Source organism: Ctenocephalides felis, unplaced genomic scaffold, assembly GCF_003426905.1.
Source record: "Ctenocephalides felis isolate EL2017-DRISC unplaced genomic scaffold, ASM342690v1 CF-g0.4_SCAFFOLD_03571, whole genome shotgun sequence".
NCBI lineage: Eukaryota > Metazoa > Arthropoda > Insecta > Siphonaptera > Pulicidae > Ctenocephalides > Ctenocephalides felis.
Window position 1 is genome coordinate 22,242,156 of NW_020539725.1, and position 24,912 is coordinate 22,267,067.

Here is a 24,912-nt window from a genome sequence, read left to right on the forward strand (position 1 = left end):
CATTATATATTTTATTTGTATTAATTATAGTTTGCGTTGATGTATGAATAGAATTACTTAGAAACAAATCAATTTTCATGAAAAATGAGTAAAGAATAAATGATCAGAGAAATTATTGTCGATTTCATGTTGTTACTACTTGCTCTGATAAATGTTACGACTATGCCCAAACACGGGGTAAGTTGCAACATCGCACTTTTTTTTAGAAAGTGATTAATTAAAAATTACTAAACAGTAGTAGTGGAATTATTTTTAATTGAATCTGTAGGAAAATAATTGCAGCAACCACCCTTTCTTATTTAGTAAAAATAAAATCTGTTGATTTTAGGACATATTAATTTAAAACCTGTTACAACAAGCTCCTACTTCCCCTATATATATACATATATATATATATATATATATATATATATATATATTATCAATCAAGCTATTATATTGAGACATGAATACAATCATCATTTTTTGCTGCTTTTGAACTGTACAACTTATAAAGGAGTTTTAGTGTCACATTAAAATTATTATTTGTAATCTAAACATTTAACAGTCGTGGATGTCGGGTATTGGACAGATAGGTGAAGTGATATAAATGACTTGACATATTTTTCAATTAATAAATAACTTTTGTAAGTGCAACATTACATATATGATTGAATCATATCATTCGAATAAATTCAATGGAAGTTTAGATTGTAAGATAAATTGATACACTAATTGCTGGCGTAATTTTGATAGTAGTACTTTTGTTGTCAATGATTTACTTTTTTTATTTTTACTAAACTTGGATAAGTTGAATCTTGTAGGTGTAGATAGAAGTAAGGTGTCCATATATTTTTAAATCAAATCCGGGACGGCAATTTTTAGTTATGATAATCCGGGACGTCGGGGAAGGGGGGAGGGTGTTAGTCGTTTATATAACAAATACTATTCAAGGATACAATGAAAAACAGTTTTTTTAAATGAATCTTTTTTTATCAAAATTGCTGACTTTTAGTAAGAGCTTTATCCTTCGACTTACTTCGAATACTTCTTTATCTATAATATTATAATATATCTTATATTTTTTAATCTATATGTTCTAGTCAATTTTTTTCATAATAAATTTGAAAAAAATAGCATCTGTTAGTTTGTTTTCTTAATTGTAGTTAATTTAACTATTAATTTTCGAAAAACCGGAACAAACAAGACAAAAAATTAAAATCCGGGACAAATATTGCTTTATGATAAACCCGGGTAACAAGCTAGGAATCCGGGCTCCTTAATAGAAGAAGTATAATGACACTAATTCGGCGTGACGTACTTATAAAAAATTGTACTCAAAACTAATTATAGTGCTAGCAAAATAATATTAGTTATTGAAATTAACTGATTTAGAAATATCATAAGAACTTCGGATTTTTCAAAATTTAGTAGTGTTAATAAGAATGTGTATCTTAATTTAAGAAAAAAATATTGCCAATTTTATTATTTATTAATATTATATTTTTTTATTAATAACAGTATCAAATAGTGTACTTTGTCACTTCTAAGCAATTTTTTTGACACTACTATAATATAATATTATATTAGGCCAGGTCGTGACTTCTGAAATCGTGATGGCATCCGAGAGTGGATGTCCTATCGAGATGCACCGGATAGAAATTGATCGCTGCGACGAAATGTATGATCCAGAATGCCGAGGCGATCGCTACATACCTTTCCACCGGGCAGCCTACGATCGGAGGACGGGAATGAGTCCTAATATGCCTAGAGAACAGGTAAATGATTAAATAAATATATATATATATATATATATATATATATATCTGACATCGGGCAGCGCGATGTCCATTTTCTTGGAAAAACTCTCACACTACTGGCAAATTGGAAAAACTCTTCCCTGAATTGAGCTGGAGTTTAACTCAGCTCACAGAACTGTCTTAGGGCAGTACAGCCTATTATTATTATTATTATATATATTTATATAGCAAACAGAAAAAAATTCTATAACTTATAGTATTGATCTTTAGAACTCCAGGAACAGTACTGGAGTTCTATATAGTGCATGGCCTGATAGAAGTCACCGCAATAGGTTGCATTATTTCACTGCATTAGATCGAAGGGGTGCTTCTTCCCCAATCATCTAATCGTTTCTGCTTCTAATCTTAAAAATATTACAGGGTTATTGTGATAGATATTTTCATTGTTGTGGATTTATGTAACTATACTGCAAACAAAATAAGAAAATTAAAAAAAATGTCGATTATATAGATAGAGTATATCATAGTAACGCTATGAGTTACCATTAAAAAATCCGTAGATTATATAGATAGAGTATATCATAGTAACGCTATGAGTTACCATTAAAAAATCCGTAGATCATTAGAAATAGGAATTGGAAGTTCCAAATTCAATACCCGCTTTGAACAGCCGTATTGACTTCGATTTTCACTTGAAAATATAGATAGCAATATATTTTCAAGTACAAATAGTCTTTTCTTGACATTATTGCAACCAATGGAGTATTAGATTTTCTTATACTAAAAGAAATATAAAAATAGTAAAAGAATATAGAGCAACAGCTGAGTCGCCATATATAAATCCACGTTATTAAGAAGTCATCACGATAGCTCATATAGCTCATTAATGTCTGATTGCTATTAATGAATAATATAGTAACAAAAAAAGAAAATTGTGTTTGGATTGTTCCTATATTTAACTTCACTTTGGTCAGTTTGTTTCGGTTAGAAATTTTAGTTTTCCGCTTACGAAATTTCTTGCCGATTAGCATTTTATCAATGCTGTAATAAAAAGTCCAGAACTGGTTTTGCAATTTTTTGCTATACATTTTAACTGTAAAACGGGATGCAATATTTTATTATGATCGCTATTTAATTGTAAACTTATTAAATGAATTAAAACTTTAAACTTATTTGAAACATTAAGTATGCTATGCAACAAGTATTTTTTAATATAAATTGAGTTGCTTAATTTGAATTTTGTTCGAAGATCTGACAAAAATTATATCAAAAATATTTGTCGGCTTTCGAAAATTTTGGCTCAATGCCGAATCAATTGAAGTAGTAAATAATTAGAAGTTTGAATTTTACCATTTTGTATATAAAAGTTTTCAAAATAAGTTTGTAAATTATCATTTATTATATTTATTCATATTTTTTGTTTCTGCGAAAATTGAACTCCTAAACATGGGTATACGGCTGCTTTGTGGGAATTTTTATTAAAAAATGTTGAATTATATAAAAAAGAGGATAAAATTAGGCAAAAGTGAATGCTCTATAAAATAAAAAATGGCTGCAACAATTTCCCTCGCATTAGACATAAAACTTATGAAAACATAAAAAGTACAACCGATTTCAGAAGGTAGATATGTCTTTTATCAAGTCTCATCCAAAACCAACAACATGTGTAGGTATTCGTTTGCAAAACAAATATGCTGTATTTGGCTCGACTTTCCATGTTATTGCAATCATCATTAATCATTTTTTGTTAAATTGATTTGATTAAGAAAGAAAAAAAATATTATGAACTCGAAAGAACTCCGAAGCAAATAACGAAAGTTGGCTAAGATATTATCAACAAATGAGTAATTACTTTACAATTGATTCACTTACCACTCTATTACTGTACTATATATTTGTGCGCCCGAAAATTTATTGTGTGATGAATGTCTAAGGTCGTCTTGTATGTTATACCGTACGTTTATTGCCAATATTATATTATTGACAACCAAATTAATCATTTCGTATTGAGATACGTCAATCAATATGTCACTCAGAGTCATTGACGGTGCGTGCGGCAGCTTGCAATAACACTTGCGTACATTTCGATTATTGCAGAAACACGTCTTTCACTCGTTATTGGACTGAAAGGGCCAATTGAAGTTGAAGAGCTGGTGATTTTAAAATATATTTAACAACTTTAATTTAGTTTTATAGGGCCAGGTGTTTATGTGAGACATCCAATTTTTTTTTTCAAGGAAGAGACCCTTTTACAACTTGTATATTCTCTGTACTTTCTCTTGTTACGTAAGTGGTCATTTATTTGAACTGATTTTCTTTACAATCTTTTTAGTCATTCGAGTTTCAGCAGGTACTCGTAATGTAAAACGAGTCCAATGCAGATTTTATTACTTTAAATGCCTCATATTCTTTATAAAGTTTCCGTACTTCTTGAGCCTTTTCGACTAAGTTATTTTTGAATCAAATACTGATGTTAATAATTCTAGTGTATTGAGATAATTTACATTTATTGATACCTTTCGGTACGAATATTTTTATTTATATACTTTCACAAACAATAATCTAGTCTTCATGTGCTCAAAAAAAAAAATCCAATATTGAGAAGATTTTTCATAATGATGTATTAAGAAAAAATCCTGCATGTGATCTATAATCTATACAAGTGATTATTTAATTGAAATTTGAAAAAAAAAAATTAATAATTTGATAATAAACTTTAGATTCAAAGTGCTTTATACAATAATGTTGTTACAATACTTGTTACAATACAATACAACTTGTTGTTTAAAACATTGTTTAACAAAAAATTACATATGGTTAATTTTAATATGTCATAATGAAATTGTAAATGCCTTGTTCAATATTCATTGCTTGAAATATTATATTTTTTATCGAATAAAATTTACTAATTTTTCACGTTATTATAGTATTAATATATCAAATATTAAACAAAAATTCTATATTTATATTCTTGGATATGTTCTATCTAAAGCACTGCTTCAATTATAATTTAAAACATTATAATCATATAAACGAAATAATTTTAAAATATTGTTTTTATTGTTAATATATACAAAATTTAAATTTTGTCAAAATTATGAAATTAGTAATTGGATAAAATGATAAATATACTCTCAAAATTATATCTATGCATGAAATGTTCATGCAAAATTTGATTCATTGCAATATAGTTTTTAGTTGTAGACAATGAAATTCAAAGCAATTTTTTTATGGATCGAAAGTTTATTTCATCCTGACCTTTGTCATCTGAAGATAAGAAAGTATTCGTAAAATGTTTCTTAGCTCTCTTACCATTCGATATGTGTACGAGTAACAAATGATTGTCGGAATCCAAATCCGTTTTATCGAAGGATCGACGTATTGGCCCGGACGTCAAAAGTGCAATGATGGAATATTGGACGATTTTAAGACGATAGCTGGCTTAAAAAATGAACTGGATAAGATTTTTGGACGTATTATTTTCAACTTAGCTTGATAAAATTATACTTGAAGATAATATAAGATATGGGACATGAGGATTTTAATGGATTTGGATGGTGACAAGAAACAACATGAAATATTTAAAACGTTGAACATTGATGCTACGAGCTCATTTGCTTAACTTTTTTGTCTTCTAATGCAATAATTTGATTGTTATATAGATAGTATTTTCTAATATTCACTATTGTACAGTTGGTTGATATTTTTTGTTATAACACTATATAAAGAATAGCCATTTATGCCCTTATCAAGAATTTATATGTTTTTTAAATTTATGAAGTGTAGGTCTAACTATAGATTTTATACATTATTTTTAATTGGCGCTTGGAACTTCTCACATAGTGTTTTACAACATCCTATTAAAAATATATCATAAGTACGTATTAGAAAAATAAAAATATATCTTAATGGTCAACCGTTGATTAGTAATTACAACAAAAGTTCATAAAAATTATTAATTTAATCAGTTTTTGCTAAGATAATAAAAAAGAAGTTGTGAGTAGCACTTTGTTTGAGGCGAGTGTAAATGTATCTTATTCAATTGTCATGTATTATATTAAATTTTTGACACGGCTCATTATTCAATGAATTCAATTAATAGATTTTTTAAATAAGCTTCTTTTTAAAGTCGTTCGTTGTTTTGCTTCGTAATATGTTACGACATTCGTAAGGAATATCTATTTCATAATCGTACAAAGTTTCGACAACGTCAAAAAAGTCGAATATAGCTAATTACGAAGAAACGTCTTTATCGATCTTACCAAAAACTAATAAGCACGATTCTTAAACAATATCTTGCTAAAGGTTTTGCTAAAGAAAATTTTCGGAATCAGTTGAGAATTTTGAGCGAAAAGTGGATGAATAACTATACAATTTTCTATTAACTCTAAAGTAATTCGGAAGATAATCTCGCAAAACTAGCAAATGTTTTTAGGTCCGTCAAATTAATTAAAATTTTTAAAGTTTTTTTTCCGTTTTTTAATTCGTGTAGCTTTTTGAGAAAACGTTGAGAAAGGTTGCTTTTCTTGCTTCGCTCACATACATATCAAAGTTCTTCTTCAATAATTTAAATATGATAGTTTAGTTTTCATTTTATCTTGGTCCTCATATTTTCAGTAAAGCAGCATTTTCCAAATATTTGGATTCTGTTTCTTCAATTCTCACTCTGAAGGCTAGAATTAAAAATTATCAGGAACCATAGTTTATGAAGACATACAGATATACATAGAGCTAAAGTTTTCTGAAGTAGAATCATGGTTGCTTCTCTGATTACAACACCAAATTGCTATCATCCAGATCACTTAACAAAATAATAATACTACTTTACATATCCAGATCATATCGATAACTTTCTATTGATATCAATTGCGTCAAGGTTTGTTACAATCTAGCCTAGAATCTCCTAAATACTTTTATGGTGTCATAAATTCTCCATTGTTCGCTCGTCCGGAGATTGATTTGGATTTCGATTTGGAATTCGCATTGATTTCTCTTCACATACTACATGATACTTGAATCTGTTCGCTTTCGCTTCAATTCTGATTGCGTTACTTACGATCGCAACAATAAACAATGCTCCAATAATAATAATAATGAAATGTCAGGTGGCCGAAGGAAAAGAGGATAATTAAATCATGTCGAAAGCCAATTTTAAAATTCATATTTTTTACTTCGTGATCGATAGTCGATTCCGAAGAGTAATTATATCGCGCCTTGTTTCACTTTCTTCTTCGCTCCTGTAATTACATTTGATGTATGCGATTGGAAATTCTTTAAAATTTGGTAAACAGAATTAACCTGCGCCTCAAAAGGGATTAATTAAAATACCTTTTGTAACTCGATAATTAATTGGAAAGTTCATTAATCTCAAGATGTTTTTGCATATGGCACTGTAAGCAAAAACCGATATGTTTGGAATATAATATATGTATATATATATATATATATATATGTATGTATATATATATATATATATATATATATATATATAATTTCCTTGCTCCTAAGGGCTCAAATGGTTCCAAATTGATAAAAAACAATTCTCTGAAAGTTTTAGCTATTAATATTGTCTTTTAGATAGGGCGAAATTCAATCAAAGTGTTGTATGGAAATAGCATGAAAAAATTTTCAAAAATTTTGCAGATCGTCGAATTTTCAATATAATATGACACAAATGTTCACTTTTAATTCATTTGTCGCTAAGTTGTACCTAAATTTTTTTTTTAATTTTCAATTTTTTTCCGTAATATTTCCATACAAAGTTTGATTGAAATGCGCACTATATAAAAGTTAATATTAAGAGCTAAAACTTTCAGAGAATTGTTTTTTATCAATTTGGAACCATTTGAGCCCCTGGGAGCAAGGAAATTCGAAAATGACCATTTTAAGGACCACCCTAATATATATATATATATATATATATATATATATATATATATATGGTAGAGTGGGGTTTGAAGTTTCGCGGGTAAAAAGTTTCACTACTGATATCTCAAAAACGAGTGAAGTTTAGAATTTTTCAACAACAATATTTGAAATTATAGAGAAAAAGACGCATAACAAGCCATCACCTTAATTTTAAGAAGTTGCTATTGGAAGATAATCGAAAATGTTTGAAAATCCACAACAAAAGTTTCTTTTGTTGATAGTTCTTTGTTTGTGAACACTGTTGTTCGATTTATGAGCCCTTAATATAATTTTTATTATTCAATTATTTTAGAAGATGAATTGTTAATTTTAAGTTAAATTTCACAGGATTTTTATATTTACACCTGGGGGTAAAAAGGATCATTACCCTGGCAAAGGTTTGAACAGTAAAAATTAGTTTATAAAAAAAAATTACAAGAGATAAGTGCAATATATAGTTATTCCAATTCTACTGACGAATATTTCTGTCAAAATGCCAGATCAAGGTGATATACAGTGTTATCTTGTAAAAAATGTACCTATGAAATCCATATTTTGCATTTGTTGAATAATGCAGCTACTATATCATCAAAACCTTCTGAAATTAAAAATAAGACATTGATTATGTTTGCCCCCTGGATGTCCCATTTTCTGATAATTTTTCGTTTTTTGAAAATTTTATGCAAGTTCATTTCTAATATTATGTACATATTTATATTCACAAAAATATATTTATTTATTCCATTACATTACATTACATAAAATCAAATTGTATTTTAACTTACTTATCAAATGTAATGAAAAATCTTTCATCAATAATCAATTTTGTTACAATATCCTATTGTCAAATTGCTTGCAATAGCGATTATTTACTAATAACGAAAACTTATTCTTAAATTGACAGTGTGATGAGATATATATTTGCCAGAACGATATGATTTTAGAGTCATTTCTGCGAAAAAGTTAACAATACAAGCCCAAAATGATCAGCATTACCTATCTGATTCTTGATTTTTTATATAAATAAAGATGTATTTCAAAAACCAGAGACAATAGGGTAAATTTTGCTCAGGGATATTATATATTGGATTCCTTCTGATATATAAACACTAAAACTTTTTTAAGAATTATTGATTTTATTTTAAATTATAACCTACATAGTTGAGTGCTAAAAGCGTGTCGATGTTGGCGGTTCAATCGTAACAGAATCCTCTCGTTCAATAATAATTTGTTATACCTGATTCGACCCTTCTTGTACGAATAAGGGTTGATTTATAAAAGTTTTATGTTAATGTTGGATTTGGTACTGAACTTACAAACATGAAATTACAAACTTATTATAATATGGAATCTGATAACATATGATATTGCTTAATAGATAATAATTCTCAACAATATATATATAATATTTTCTTGAAGTTTGCTTTGTATAGGAAACGCACTATTTTCGATTTTTAATTCTGAACATATTAAGTACTGTTATTTTATTTGTAATATAACACTAGTGCTATCTTTTTAATTAAGTTTTTTGGGTTCAGGTTACTTTGAAAATTTTGTAAAAAAATATTTTGAAAATACAGGTGAATGAATAATAAATAATAAATATTTTCATGAATTTTAAAACAAGTCCGAATTTCAAATTATTTCGCTTATCAAAAATATAAATATTTTTAACAATTTGCCTTTATCGATGGATATAATTTCAGATAAATCAGATGACATCCTGGATAGATGGTAGCTTCATATATAGCAGCAGTGAGCCCTGGTTGAATGCCATGCGTTCTTTTCACAATGGCACATTGCTTGGCGAAGAGACGTCTCATGGCACCATGCCGATTCGAAATACTATGAGGGTGCCATTATTTAATAACCCGGTTCCTCACGTCATGAGAATGCTGAGTCCTGAACGACTATTTCGTAAGTAATAAGAGAATTCAGAAAATGACTAGTAGTAAGTAGAATTTTGCATTAAGGCAGGATAGAATTAATACCCGATACGTATATATAATCAAATAAATCAACTAGTGGGGCGCATGGCATCGTGTCTTAAGGCAATTCGCTGGAACTTCCCGTAACAAAAATTATATTTTTTTTAAAAGATTAACATTTTTGAAAAAAAATTACTCTGAAAAAAAAAAGAATTTTTGAGGAAAAATTTATTTTGAAATATTTTGGAAATTCTGAACTTTTTTTTTTCAAAGCAATCGTACTGCTTTAACTGCATAGAGACAAAATGTGAAAGCGCGTAAGCGCCGCGTCGCCGTCTAACGAATAAACATTGGTACGGAACCCATAGGAATGCAAACAAAATTTATACTTATTGTTAAACTCTCTATAAAATATCTGATAATTTGATGTGCATATGTCTAATGATCATTTTTGACCGCCAAATGGCTTTTTTATACTTTTTTTACTAGATCTCCGAAACTTCTAGACCTGCCTTCATGAAAATTTGATCAGTTCTTCATCTTGTTAATACAAGTAAAATGTTTTTTGAATTATTCAAATCGAACGCTCCGTTTCCCTAAAAACTGAGTTACCGTTTTGGCACTCTTTGCCCCATATCTTCTGAACGTCTAGACCTACCTTCGACAAAAACTAATCACGTCTCCTAATCAATACGAATTGAATGTTTTCTTAATTATTCAAATCGGTTCATTCGTGTTCCCGAAATCGTCGACGAAAATTTGTATCCGCACACGCATACACACACGCACGTACATACACACATACACACATACATCCAAAAAGGTATGCCAAAATGTTCAGAAGGTTTTGAAACGTAAAGATATATGAAAATTTTCATTTTCGATTTTTCTGCGATTACCATAACATGCCCTACGGGAAGTTAATAAGAAATGAGTTTGAGTTACTTAGTTAAAATATTCAACTGCTTATTTCGAAAATAACATTTTTGCTTTCAAATTTTAAATTTCAAGGCTTTTAAATTTTTGAAATTGGTCTAACCGTTTTTGAGCAATAACGTCGATTAAATGTAAAAAGTCAGCTCACATACACACACACGCATACTTTTCCCAAATTTGGTCTCATTCGATTCAGAATGACTTTGAAAAAATAGAAAATTAGGAAATCGCACTTAATTCTCCTTTCGGAGGTTTTAAAAATATTAAAAATATATATAATATTCTTATATTAATATTTGTTAATTTTACATTAATATAAAAAGAATCGTCTTCTATATAAATATATATTAAATATATAATGTTCATATGTTAATATGTACATTTGTACAAAATAATAACAATAAAAAAAGAACGAAACCTTCATCGTTTCTACCTTCAAGCAGTTTCAACGTTCCGTTTCGAAGCGCACGCCGCAGAATACTGCTCGTATTAGGATATAAGAACCCGTCTTGGCCCCGCTCGTCAGCTTTGCGCAGTGGCGATATCGTAACCAATGAGGTTCATCCGAGGTGCGATTATTGCTAGTTGAAAACTTTTACCAATACCCCGCCGAGACCACGTGAAATACCGTGGGCTATGGCAATTTTTGGAGGGTCCGAAAGGACCCCAATAAAAGATCTCTTTATCATTATTTATAATATACGTACAGACGTACAGTGCTTCACGTTAGATTTGGGTATGCTCTTTCTTTAACATTAGAGTACATGTTTCGAAAAACTTATCATTTTTTATTAATTTATACAAATATTATGGGATTGTTTAAAAAAATCATTTTATTGTATTATAAAAATACAAATAATGAAATTGTAAAAGATTTCAATTTCAATGAAATGTATTTTTTTCAGTAATCCTATGATATTTGTATTAAAATTGGTTGCAATTTCATTATTAATCCTATGCTATTTGTATTAAAATTGGTTACAATTTTAATATTTATATTTTACAATATTACAATGAAATATTTTTTTTTTAATAATCTGATGGTATTTGTATAAAAATTACAAATAATGTAAATTGTATTGTATTATAGTATTGTAAATTATGTTTGTACATTGATATTGATCAGAATCATATATAATAAAAGATAAAATAAAATAGGATAAATAAAGTATTTGTAAAAAATTACAAATAATGTGAATTGTATTGTATGTTTGTTGATTGACATCAATATCATACTAATAGTGCAGTAAACGGAGCGTTTTAGGTCTGAATTTTTTTACGGTGCTCCGAATTGAATGAAATTTTGGAATTAGGTTCATCTTACCCTCAAGTTCAAAAGTGAAAACAATTCTGGTTGCGCCATCACCCCCCGGGCGGATGACACCCCCTCTCAATTGTGTAATTACATTTTTTCAAAATAACGTCGGAAATCGATAGAAGAACTAATTATAAGAAAAAAATGTATTTTATAGTTTTTCAACAAAACTAATACTTTTCAAGATACTGGCCACTAAAGATTCATATATTTTTGGCGTTTTTCTTCGTTTTTTTGCAAATATCTCCTAAAATATGCATTTTAACCAAAATCATGTAATGAACAAAATAATGCCAGTAAAAATCTTAATAAATCGGTATTACATAAAGTTTTCTAGGAAAAATATTAAGAAAGATTTGAAAGAGCAAAGTTGTTTTTTATTTCGTTCAAGATTTAATTGTTGTATTTAAAGCCATCTAGTGTCGAGGATTTACATTTTATGCATTTCGGTGAAATTGGGTTTTGTAGTGCTCAACATAAGCTTTAAAATAAGTGCTGTTACAAGTTTTTTGCGTGTAAAATGAGTGAGCTATCCTGCAAATAAGAAGCATTTACGAAGTTTTTTTCTTTTGAATCATATGGTTTAATGAGCGCCATTTCCACCAGAATTAAAGTAATTCACATTCCATCTAGAATTCACTTCATTATAGACATGTTGATGGATTCTAGCAGATTCACTACTTTAGTACAAACTATGTTCAGAAAACTCACGATTTTATAAAAACTTTTTTTTCCAATTTTTTAAAAAATCGAAATTATTTTCATTATATCTCAAAAAAAATAAAAGATACGTATAAAAGCATATAGATAAAAATCAAAGGGATTTTTCTGGCTTGTTTTTGTTATTTATTATTTTTCTTTCACACAAAAATTGACAGAGTTATGAATGTTTAAAGACTGCGCGGCCGCGCAAGTTGGAAAAAAAAGTTTTTATAAAATCGTGAGTTTTCTGAAAATAGCTTGTACTAAAGTAGTGAATCTGCTAGAATCCATTAAGATGTCTATAATGAAGTGAATTCTAGATGGAATGTGAATTACTTTAATTCTGGTGGAAATGGCGCTCATTAAACTATGTGATTTAAAAGAAAAAAACTTCGTATATGCTTCTTATTTGCTTGATAGCTCACTCATTTTACACGCAAAAAACTTGTAACATCACTCATTTTAAAGCTTATGTTGAGCACTATAAAACCCAATTTCACCGAAATGCATAAAATGTAAAACCTCGACACTAGATGGCTTTAAATACAACAATTAAATCTTGAACGAAATAAAAAACGACTTTGCTCTTTCAAATCTTGCTTAATATTTTTCCTAGAACACTTTATGTAATACCCATTTATTAAGATTTTTATTGACATTATTTTGTTCATAACATGATTTTCGTTAAAATGTATATTTTAGGAGATATTTGCGAAAAAACGAAGAAAAACACCAAAAATATATGAATATTTAGTGGCCAGTAACTTGAAAAGTATTAGTTTTTTTGAAAAACTATAAAAGACATTTTTTTCTTATAATTAGTTCTTCTATCGATTTCCGACGTTATTTTGAAAACATGTAATTACACAATTGAGAGGGGGTGTCATCCCCCTGGGGGGTGATGGCGCAACCCGAATTATTTTCACTTTTGAACTTGAGGGTAAGATGAACCTAATTCCAAAATTTCATTCAATTCGGAGCACATTAAAAAAATTCAGAGGTTATACCCTTTTTTCCTCTTCGTTTACTGCACTATAATTGAAAGTAGCATTTTGCCTAGTTGAAAGTAGTATTTTGCTTTAAGGCAAGTTGCATGAACTTCTTGAAATGTGTTATAATTTTCTTAATCAACCGAAATTGAGATTAGGATATTTAGATAAAATTTTTAAATGTTTATTTCGAAAAAAAAAGTTTTTGCTTTCAATTAAATCTAAGCATTTCGATTTACAATTGAATGTTTTCAAACACATTTAAAATTTCTGTAATTATGTATATTAATTATATTGCACATGCACGTGCTTCTAAGTCCTAAAATTATAGTTTAATATTACAAGTTTTAATGAATTGAATTGAATGTTTGACTTGATAAATTTTGTTTTTTTTTTCTTTCTTTAATTAACTATTGTAAAAGTATGAGAAGTTATAAAAACAAAGTATGTGAGTGCTCAATGCAACATACTAAATTTGTTTTATATTTTGCCAAAAGATACGCATATGTTTTACAAAAGTATCTGAACTTAACTATAAAATGTAGTTTTTTTTATTATAGTACTTGGAGATCCACGTTCCAATCAAAATCCTGCTCTATTAGCTTTTGGAATATTATTTTTTCGTTGGCACAATGTAATTGCTGGTCGAGTACAACGTCAACATCCAACGTGGCCGGATGAAGAAGTCTTTCAGAGAGCCAGAAGAATTGTTGTAGCATCGTTACAGGTAAACATTCAATAATTTATTACTTTCTATTAGTTGTTATAGTATAGTCTCTAAAGTGTCAGCAAAAAATATACTAGAGATGATGTATGTTTAAATAGTCTTGAAATTGAATTTCAAAATTGTGAAGAATATAGCTGAATTATATTTTTCATTGAGTGCGAAAGCAAACTACAAGACAAAGAATCGAACTAATTTCATAATCTCTACTATAAAGGGGTTTTTGTGAAATAAAATATTCAAAAATGTGTACTACAGAAAAATTTTTAGATCGAAAAATGTAGCATCCTACTACTACTACTAATAATAATTATACATAACAAAAATTTTTGAAAACACATTTTAATATAAAAATACAAATCAACAATAATGAATTTACTTCTAATCATTTTCATTTACATATTAATTAATTATTGTTGACGGCAGTCGAAAAAGAATCAATGTACCAAAAATCATCTGTTTTCTACCAAGCTAGAATATCCCCTCTTTCATTCCTAGCTGGATATTCTCAATAGATCCATACTGCATATAATTTTATAATCCAACATTTATTTATTCTCAACAGAATATCATAGCATACGAGTATCTTCCGGCATTCTTAGGCGAAGAGCTGCCCGAGTACACGGGTTACCGACCGGACGTCCATCCCTGGTGTGAGTCACGTATTCCAGAGTGCGGCCTTCCGCTTCGGGCACACCATGATACCACCAGGAATGTACCGAAGAGATGGTAAATGTAACTACAAACGCACGGCAGCTGGTCATCAGGCCATCAGACTTTGCGCCACGTGGTGGGATTCGAATGTAAGTAATGGAAAATATGAGATTATTAGATTCTATAAGTCTATAAACTAATTACAACTAAACAGACTGGCTTGTTTTATTATCATTTTAATTATACCTAACAGAACTTGATTTTTTGTTAATGGTTGCTTAGCTAGTTTAGCAAAGATTATTGACTAACTAACTTTGTTTAGCTAGTTTAGCTAAATTAACCAATTTTGCTTTGAAAAATTGCACGAACTTTCCGCACCGTAATTCATATTTTTTTCAAATTAAAAACAAATTGAAAAATTACATTTTTTAAAGAATTATTTTTAATAATCAAAATTTTTGAAAATTCCGAAATTTCTTGAAAACTTTGAAACCAAATCAAGGGACCGATTCTGCCGCAATGTTATGATAAGGTCATGTTATGAAGAATTTTCCATAGTAATATAGACAAAAGTTATGCGGTTGGTGTTCAGTCAGGCGAATTTCTCAGGTTTTCTCATACAAAACATAACCTAAAAGCCGCACAAATGTCAAAAAAACGATGTTAGATAAGTGTGTGTTTCTGATTCCTCTTAGGTAAGATACGAGTGACGTTGCAGTTTATGTTTAAAACGCCGGAATGAACAGCAAATACATGATATTTTGACAGCATTCAGTATGATTCAGTAGCATAATGTATGGGGTGTCGGAGCGTAACATAGCCATTCCGTAACATTTCTCTGTTATGCGCAGAATCGGTCCACAAGTCGGATATTTATAGTGTGCTAACGGCATTTGTTTAAACTATATAAGTAAGCATTAAATACTGTGAATCTTGGTACTGAACTTATATAAATAAAAACTAGTGGGGTGTATGGCATCATGCCTTAAGGCAAATTGCTGGGACTTCCCGTACCGTAACAAAATGTTCGAGGAATATTAAATATTTTCAAATAAATTTTTATAAATATTGTAACATTGTCTAATATTTATAAGAAATATATAAACTGAATTGTAAAGTTGAAATTATTTGTTTAAAGTATATTGAAACTTTAGTCAGAATTAAAAATAAAATCTGAATTATTTTCGACATAAAAAAAAAATTTAAAAAAATTTTTTTTTTCTAAATCATTATTTTGTTGAAACAAGCAGTGTGTTCTTTGAATCATTCAATTCGGACGCTTAGTTCTCTCAAAAACTGCCATTTTTTGCATATTTTGCTCTGTATCTCCTAAACCGCTGGACCTGCCATTTCCAAAAACTAATCACCCCTTCTCCCCGTCAATACGAATTTAATGTTTTTTGGATCATTCAAATCGGATGCTGCGATCTCTCAAAAATTTGATTTTTATTTTCTGCACTCTTTGCTCCATATCTCCGAAACGGCTGGACCTGCCTTTGCCAAATACTAATCAGCACATCTCCCTATCAATAGGAGTCGAATGTTTTCTGAACCATTTAGAACGGTTGATCCGTGCGCCTGAAAACGTGTACGAAAAATTGTATCCATACATACATACACACACACACACACACACATCCATTTTTTCTGAGGTATGCCAAAATGTTCAACCTTCAAAACGTCGAGAAATGCAAAAATTTTCAATTTTAATTTTTGGACGATTACAATAATTTACCCTACGGGAAGTTAACAAGTATTGTAATTGTTATTAAAATCTCTATAAAATATCTGGTTAATTGATTTGCATATGTCTAATGATCATTTATGACCGCCAAATGGCATTTTTTAACTTTTTTCGTTGATCTTTTGAATGACTGAACCTGCCTTCCCAAAAATTTGATCAATTCTCCATTCAGCCAACTCGGGTGAAATGTTTTTTAAACCATTGAGATCATTGAGATCATGCTTAAAAAGACTTAAACATTTTTAAACTAAAAATTTTCTCGAAAAACATTAAAATCTGCAATTTTAATTATCAATGCAAGGTATTCATTTTTAGAAAACTACTATCGAATTATTTTCTACCCCCATCTGAGGGTAAAACTCAAAAGCTCAACCCTCGAGCGGAGTGTATTGTCCGTCCGGCAGATGTAGACGCAGTTATTGAAGATCTCATTAGAATCTACATTTTAAAAAAATCTCATATTAAACTCCGAATAATAAAAATTGTTATTATTTTTGCCGTGATTCACTGGGCTTTATATAATACCAATGATTTTTAACATTTTTATAAATAAAGTATGCTTGTATATCTATGAGTATGCTGCAAATTTCAGATTCAAATCATTTATTTTTTTAAATTATACAAAAATTACACTCGAGTGAATATATATATTTTTCCTTAAATTTATTTTGTCTTCATTTTGAACTCTTACTTCACATGTTTTTAATAATGTAAGGTCAAAGGCATTCATTCAATTCGGGTAATTTAATTAAAATTGTTAATTTGATTTAATAAAAAATAATATTTTTTATTAATTTACTAGAAGGTAAATACTAAAGTTACTAGCAACAACTTGCAAAATATTTTCACTTTTACCAGTCAAAAACATCCTTTAGGTTTATAGCAAATGTTTCTTATTTTTTTGTTGAAAACCTTTATAAGGATGTTAAATATATTTTGTATTATTTATTTTACAGCTTTCATGTGCACGTGCCACAAATTGTTGATTAGTTATAAAACATAAGACTTGATTAGTCATATAGTTAAGATTCTTAACTATATTACTATATGAACTATATAATATAAAGATTCGGTGTTTAACTTAATAACTTCAGAGCTACCTATTAGTTATAAATCAAAATAGACCATATTAAAATATTGACAGAATAATGTTATATCTATCAAATTCTTATTAGACAATATATTTATGTTACAGGATGTATTGGAAGAAAGTCCTCTAGAAGAACTTCTTTTAGGAATGGCTTCCCAGATTGCCGAACGTGAAGATTCTTTACTCTGTTCTGATGTACGGGACAAATTTATTTGGTCCCATGGAATTTACAAGACGAGATCTAGGTGCTTTGAATATAATGCGAGGTCGTGATAACGGTTTACCAGATTATAACACAGCCAGGTAGTAACTAGTCATAAGCTTGAATTAATCTATGGGTTCAGTGGATCCATACAAATTATGATAGATACTCACTCAACACAAACATGAGTTTTCTGAGCTGTACCACAATGATCAAAAACCAAAAGATATAATATGATAGATTTTTTTTACTCAAAATGAAAAAATGGAAATGAATTAATTTCATCTATATAACAATAATAATGCTGGAGGTGATCAGTCATAAATAATGAGATATGTGAATGTTTATTTAATTTCAATTTGAAAAATATTTTGCATCTTATATATAACAGCTATAATAATTATTTTAAGTAGTAATGACGATAATACTCTAACAAGTACAATTTTATATCCATAAAATCAAATTCCTAGTTGTCTATATATAATGTATGCATAGTTTCCCAATATCCCTGCCGTTCCATAGTATATGTTCTACAAACTATTTTTCTATTTCATGCTCTCAATCATTTTCAGATCCTATTTTCGATTACCAAAAGTGAATGACTGGACGGAAATCAATCCTGAGCTTTTTGCAGCGAGACCTGAGCTTTTAGGACTCCTGGTGGCAGCTTACAATAACCGTCTTGACAACGTCGACGTTTACGTTGGCGGTATGTTGGAATCTGATGGGAAACCAGGCGAACTTTTCACTGCCGTCATTCGCGAACAATTTGTAAGAATACGAGATGCAGACAGGTTCTGGTTCGAAAATGAAAATGGGTATAACATTCATAGTTTTTTTTATCAATTTTGTTCTATATTGTATATTTATAGCAATTCAAAAAACAATAAATAACTTTAATCAAGTTTATTTGTTATCTAGGAATTATCAATAATAAAAAATAATTTATTACTAAGTAATGAATTATAGACACAATAATTTTTGAAAGCTTTATTATACTTCAGCAAGTTTAAAAATTGGTTCATGAATATCTGACATTACTAAAAAAAAAAAGTGTCAACAACAGAGAAAGGTCTCTTATGATCTATTTGCAAAACTATATAAATTTATTGTCAATCTTTCTAACTATATTTAATTTTTTGAGATCTAATAAAAATCTAATAATTAAATTAATCTTCTTTATTGTCAATTATAAAAAAAATTACTTCAAATAAATTATTAAATATATTAAAAATTTAGATTAGTGGTTTATATTGTCGTAGACAAGTTTTAAAGATTATTAAATCAAGTGGCTATAAATGTAAATTGTGTAAATTTAAAATTTTTAAAACTACCTTTAAAAATTAGCTATACATAATAAGTTTGCATCAAAAATATAATTTAATAGGGATTATTACGAAATAATGTTAATATTTTAATTGCAATAAACACAAACAAATTGCAAACACACAAAACAAATATATAGGAGGTTGTGTAATGTTCGATTACTAATTGTGCGTTATATTTTCAGAATTTTTACCAAAGAAGAAATAGAAGACATTAAGAAAATTACATTGTGGGATATCATTGTTAATAGTACATCCATTGAGCCACATGAAATTCAAAAGGATGTATTTAGATTTGCGGAAGGAGATCCTTGTCCACAGGTACATGAATGCAAATTATAATTGTTCTAAAATTTGAAAATGCTAGAAATATTGCAGTTATCAATCAATTTATTCTATGCTTAATGTTGTGTAAATTTAAACGACAATACTAATTGAAAAAATTGTAAAGGACCTTTTTCCCACATGTAATTTTTCTCATTTTTATCTAGATGTTATTATATTGGCATAACTTTTACGTATGGGACATTATATCTTAACTTACTAAATATATCTTATTTTGCTTTTTCTTTATTATGAACTATCAAAAAGTATTTGCAATTTTAATTAATTTTTGCTTGCTTATAATAAAAAATATTTTTACATGATACAGCTATAGTTTATTAATTGTTGATCTAAGTATTTTATTTTATTTATAATTATTTACATAACAGGTTAAGTAATGAGACCAAATATAAATGATTTAGTTATATGATTAAACGTTAGAATTACTATAGAAAGTATATTTAAAAAGTTTATTTACCTATTATTAATAACGGTTTTTCATTTAAAAATGGAATAAATTGAAAAATACTGTATTTATTCAACTCACAAACTTATGCATCAAAGTTTTGCAGAAGTATTTATATATCGTAACTATTTTATTTTAACTCTACTCTGCATATCTTAAACATAAAGTTTTACTCGTGCTCGTAAGTTTTGAGAGAATATTTTTGAACCAACAATATATATGAGTATGTTCCACATATTATATATTAATAGCCAGCAAGAAAAGTATTTTTGGGCGTATTTGAGAGATAGGTTCATGTGTTCCGCGAAGGAGTGAAATGAAATATAGTGTAAAAATTGTTTTTAGTTCATAGTTTCTTCCAGCTTGTTGGGATTTCTGCCACAATTAGACATATTTCGCATGATAACTTGTAATTACTCTTTATTATACAAAATTACATAAGATATCCAGAAGATCGTTTTAAATAGTGTTTGCAAGTAAGGGATTTTGATCTTGTGTCCCGAATTTTTCTGAAAGCAATATTTGTCCTAAATTTTGATTTTTTGTTTCGGATCGTGCAGACATTTTAAAAAGCATAGGCGTAAATTGAATCTTCGCAATCACTTGATAATAAAATTACAACTACTAATCACATATTTAAAAAAGATAGGTATAAACCACAAGTATACTTATATGAAACAATACGTTATAAATTACAATATAATTAATTTCAAACATCACATCAGATATTAATAATTTCAAACTTTTATTTTCAATTTTACGAAAATTACCAAAAATTATGAAAGGAAACTTTTTGACCGCCTAGAGCAAGTGCTAATTTTTACTAACCTAATTAATTTTTTGCAAGGCTTAGAAGCAAAAAAAAAGGTATGATATAGAATATAGGTAATTGAATAATATAGTTGAACTAAAAGTCAGTTATTTAAATAAAAAACCATCGATTCAATTAAAAGAACTGATTTCTATTGTATCTTCAATTAGTATTTGTTATTTTAAGTCACATTTACAATTTTTAGCATACCCTTCAACCCATCCCGGGTAATCATGACAAAAAATTGGCGTCTCGGTGTTGATAAAAAAATGTCACGTTATTACATAGCTCCATAGCCCACAGCAGACTGTCCTGTTTTATTATTGAATTTAATCTAGCTAAAAGTGCCTAGTTAAGCGTAATGAGAAAATCCTTACAGTAAATTGGTTCAAGTATAAAATTGCTGATTAACAAAATATGCAAGTGTGATTAAATTTGGCAACGGGCAGAAAACTAAACTTGATCTATTTTTCATCACGTGTAATCTTTCTGACGACAGAAATTATTAAAACTGTATTTAAGTCGAACGTTTTATTAAATTGTCTATTAAATCATAGCAGTAAAAGATGTACTAACGAAAACAGAACATAAATATAAAAACAAGCTCATCAGTCACCCAAATTCACTAGCAAAATCCTAAATAACAGCGAACTACCGACGTAGATTGAAGAAAAAAGCGCCGCTTGATCTAAGTCATTAATTTCTCTAATAAAGAATGAAATAACTTAGTTATTATTTATAAAAAAATATTTTTAAGTAAATAGTTACGATTATATCATCATAATTAAAATATTGTTAATATTATAACAAATGGGAAAACAACTATTGAGTTGTTTTTCCAACATGTCAATATAGTATAGAATGTCCCTTTAGGGCTGACAATTGTAAATTCCCCAATAAACAGTTGAAATATATATATATATATATATATATATACTAGCTAACCCGGCAAACGTTGTTTTGCTAAGTAAGGTATATTCTAAACAATTTTTCGAGAGTCAAAATATTAATACATTTAGTGTATAAGGATGTGTTGTTTGAATGCTATATACAATGAGGTATTATAAAAATAATAAACCAAATTAGTTTGTCTATATTTAGTCAGTACAATCTAACTGAAAGTTTTATAAACTTTCTATAGAAAACATGGTATAATTCAATCTAAGTCTTTTTTGGTCTTTCGACTTATTGATTATGTTTCAAGTTTTTCAGATTCTTTTTGGATTTTGGATTTTGTGTATAATTGTAAATAATACTACTGAACTTATAGTCTAAGAGCCAGTGAACTATTTGACTAACCTGTTTTCTCAAAGCTAGAAATTTTTTTAATGATATTTTATTATCGGTACATTAAGAAAGTGCCGGTCTGGCAAGCATTTAGCGATTGCGTCATCATCCCTCGAGTTTTTGAAAATGTAAAAAAACTCATTTTTTTAACTTGCTTTCACAAGGCTCAAATTTTGAGGAAGTATTCTTGTAACTGTTCAGAAAGCATATGTAGAAAGCCAGACCATTCTGACGATTGCAAGGGTCTGCCAGACGAGTACATAATAGTCACGACGCGCAAGGGTGTGGGCGCATTGCCATACATGATCGACTAATACCCTTGTATTTGAATAATTTATACGCCATTTTGAAGGTCATTTTGAAAACATCCGATATACCAAACTTTAACTTTGTATCTCACCTTATGGCCGAGATATCATTGAAAATATGCCAAAGTGGCCCCTTTTTCAAACTCAATTTTTGGCGTAACCATAAAAGATATCAAAAAAAAAATTACGTGATTCTACTCATATTGGCTTAGGCCGCTTAATGTATAGTAATATATGCTAAATAATCCTTTATTATTAGCTAAAAAGGATAAAATAATTTTTCAATTAATGTTTTCGGATAATGCGTTTTGTTCAATTACTTTCTTATTAGCGTTATTCGAAAGCCTATTGTTTTTTCTTTTAGTACTGCAAAAATTGTTCAAATCAAATTTGTGGAACACATTGAAAAATTGAAGAAACCAGAGTTTGTATACCCGCGCGTAACGCATCGCGCACTGCTATCCGATCGAACGAGTTCTATGCACAGTACACCTCGCGTAACGCTAATAGTAGCCCGCATAGAATTCGTTCTTTCGGATAGCAGTGCGCAATGTGTTACGCGCGGGTATACAAACTCTGGTTTCTTCAATTTTTCAATGTGTTCCACGATTTGAACAATTTTTGCAGTACTAAAAGAAAAAAACAATAGGCTTCCGAATAACGCTAATAAGAAAGTAATTGAACAAAACGCACTATCCGAAAACATTAATTGAAAAATTATTTTATTCTTTTTAGCTTATAATAAAGGATTATTTAGCATATATTACTATACATTAAGCGGCCCAAGCCAATATGAGTAGAATCACGTAATTTTTTTTCGATATCTTTTATGGTTACGCCAAAAATTGAGTTTGAAAAAGGGGCCACTTTGGCATATTTTCAATGATATCTCGGCCATAAGGTGAGATACAAAGTTAAAGTTTGGTATATCGGATGTTTTCAAAATGACCTTCAAAATGGCGTATAAATTATTCAAATACAAGGGTATTAGTCGATCATGTATGGCAATGCGCCCACACCCTTGCGCGTCGTGACTATTATGTACTCGTCTGGCAGACCCTTGCAATCGTCAGAATGGTCTGGCTTTCTACATATGCTTTCTGAACAGTTACAAGAATACTTCCTCAAAATTTGAGCCTTGTGAAAGCAAGTTAAAAAAATGAGTTTTTTTACATTTTCAAAAACTCGAGGGATGATGACGCAATCGTTAAATGCTTGCCAGACCGGCACTTTCTTAATGTACCGATAATAAAATATCATTAAAAAAAATTCTAGCTTTGAGAAAACAGGTTAATCAAATAGTTCACTGGCTCTTAGACTATTATACAACATTTTCAAGTTTCTGCGAGGAGAGATATAAAATGAATTAAGTATTTCTTCTTTGAGCTGCTTTTTGAAAAGTTTCAAGTAACATTCGATGAATTAAAGTAAATTTAATGAAAAGTATATATGTAGAGCAGGGCGAGTCTCAAAGGTCCAATTTAACTTTGAGCATATATAAACTATACAATGAAAACCATAACAATTATATCACAACAAATAACACATATCAAACGAACAATTATCTGACTACGTTCAGTAAGCTGCCTTCTACTTCATCATTGTAGAAATGTGCTTTTTTTATGTCTTTCAAAAATTTGTTATTTAGACCTTTTTACGGCCCGTTTACTAACGTTTTTGTATATAAATAAAACTACAAACAAAACTACTTCCTACAATTTAATCATAATTAAATAATATTCACGTAAAACATCCTACTAAACGTAATTGAACATCATCTGTCAAAAACCTTTGACATTTCACGCATTAGCTACCGTCCATTGTTTTATTTAAATTACGCTTCTACAAAAATTCTACGCGATTTTGAAATATTATCTCACCTTTTCGACAACCTACTGATTAGCACGAATTTTTCAATATACTATATATAGAAATACTCTTCTATTATGTAGATAAGAACGTGCACCATTAAAATAACCGAGTGTTTACTACAACCTGATATCCATTCTCAACTTATTCAAACAACTCAAACCTTTCTACACGTTCTACAATATCAGTTTCCTTCTTTCTTTCCGTAACACGATCTTGCATTAGCCGCCAATTTAATGATAAAACTGTTTCCCTCTCCTGCAGCCCGCCCAGCTGAACGCCAGTCTATTAGAGCCCTGCAAATACCTGCGCGGATACGATTACTTCGAGGGAAGCGAATTGGCCTACATCTACGTCTGTGTGCTCTTGGGCTTCGTTCCCATCCTATGCGCCGCGGCCGGCTACGGCGTCATCAAGTTACAGAACAGGAGACGGAGGAGACTCAAGATTCGACAAGAGGCGCTGAAATCCAAAGCCGAAGGAAAAGGTATTATCTTATGTTGAATTGTTTTTTAGTTCGAGGTAAAAATTGTTTCTGTGTTTGATACTTATATATCTATGGTTTGATATTAATTATAGTTGGTATCCCGGA

The 24,912-nt window shown here is 29.2% G+C and overlaps 1 protein-coding gene and 1 non-coding gene across 2 annotated transcripts in view; both read left to right on the forward strand.

Annotated features, from left to right (window-relative positions):
* The window catches only part of LOC113386970 (dual oxidase-like), a 186,136-nt gene that overhangs the window by 135,165 nt on the left and 26,059 nt on the right, over window positions 1-24,912 (forward strand). The window contains 10 exon segments of the mRNA XM_026624728.1: window positions 1,570-1,757; window positions 9,353-9,563; window positions 14,077-14,243; window positions 14,806-14,883; window positions 14,885-15,043; window positions 17,834-17,932; window positions 17,934-18,031; window positions 18,503-18,748; window positions 19,441-19,576; window positions 24,585-24,807. Coding sequence (XP_026480513.1) covers window positions 1,570-1,757; window positions 9,353-9,563; window positions 14,077-14,243; window positions 14,806-14,883; window positions 14,885-15,043; window positions 17,834-17,932; window positions 17,934-18,031; window positions 18,503-18,748; window positions 19,441-19,576; window positions 24,585-24,807 — 1,605 coding nt within the window.
* LOC113387084 lies at window positions 11,035-11,175 on the forward strand. Its single transcript, XR_003368053.1, has one exon. It is a non-coding gene; the product is annotated as a U4 spliceosomal RNA (small nuclear RNA).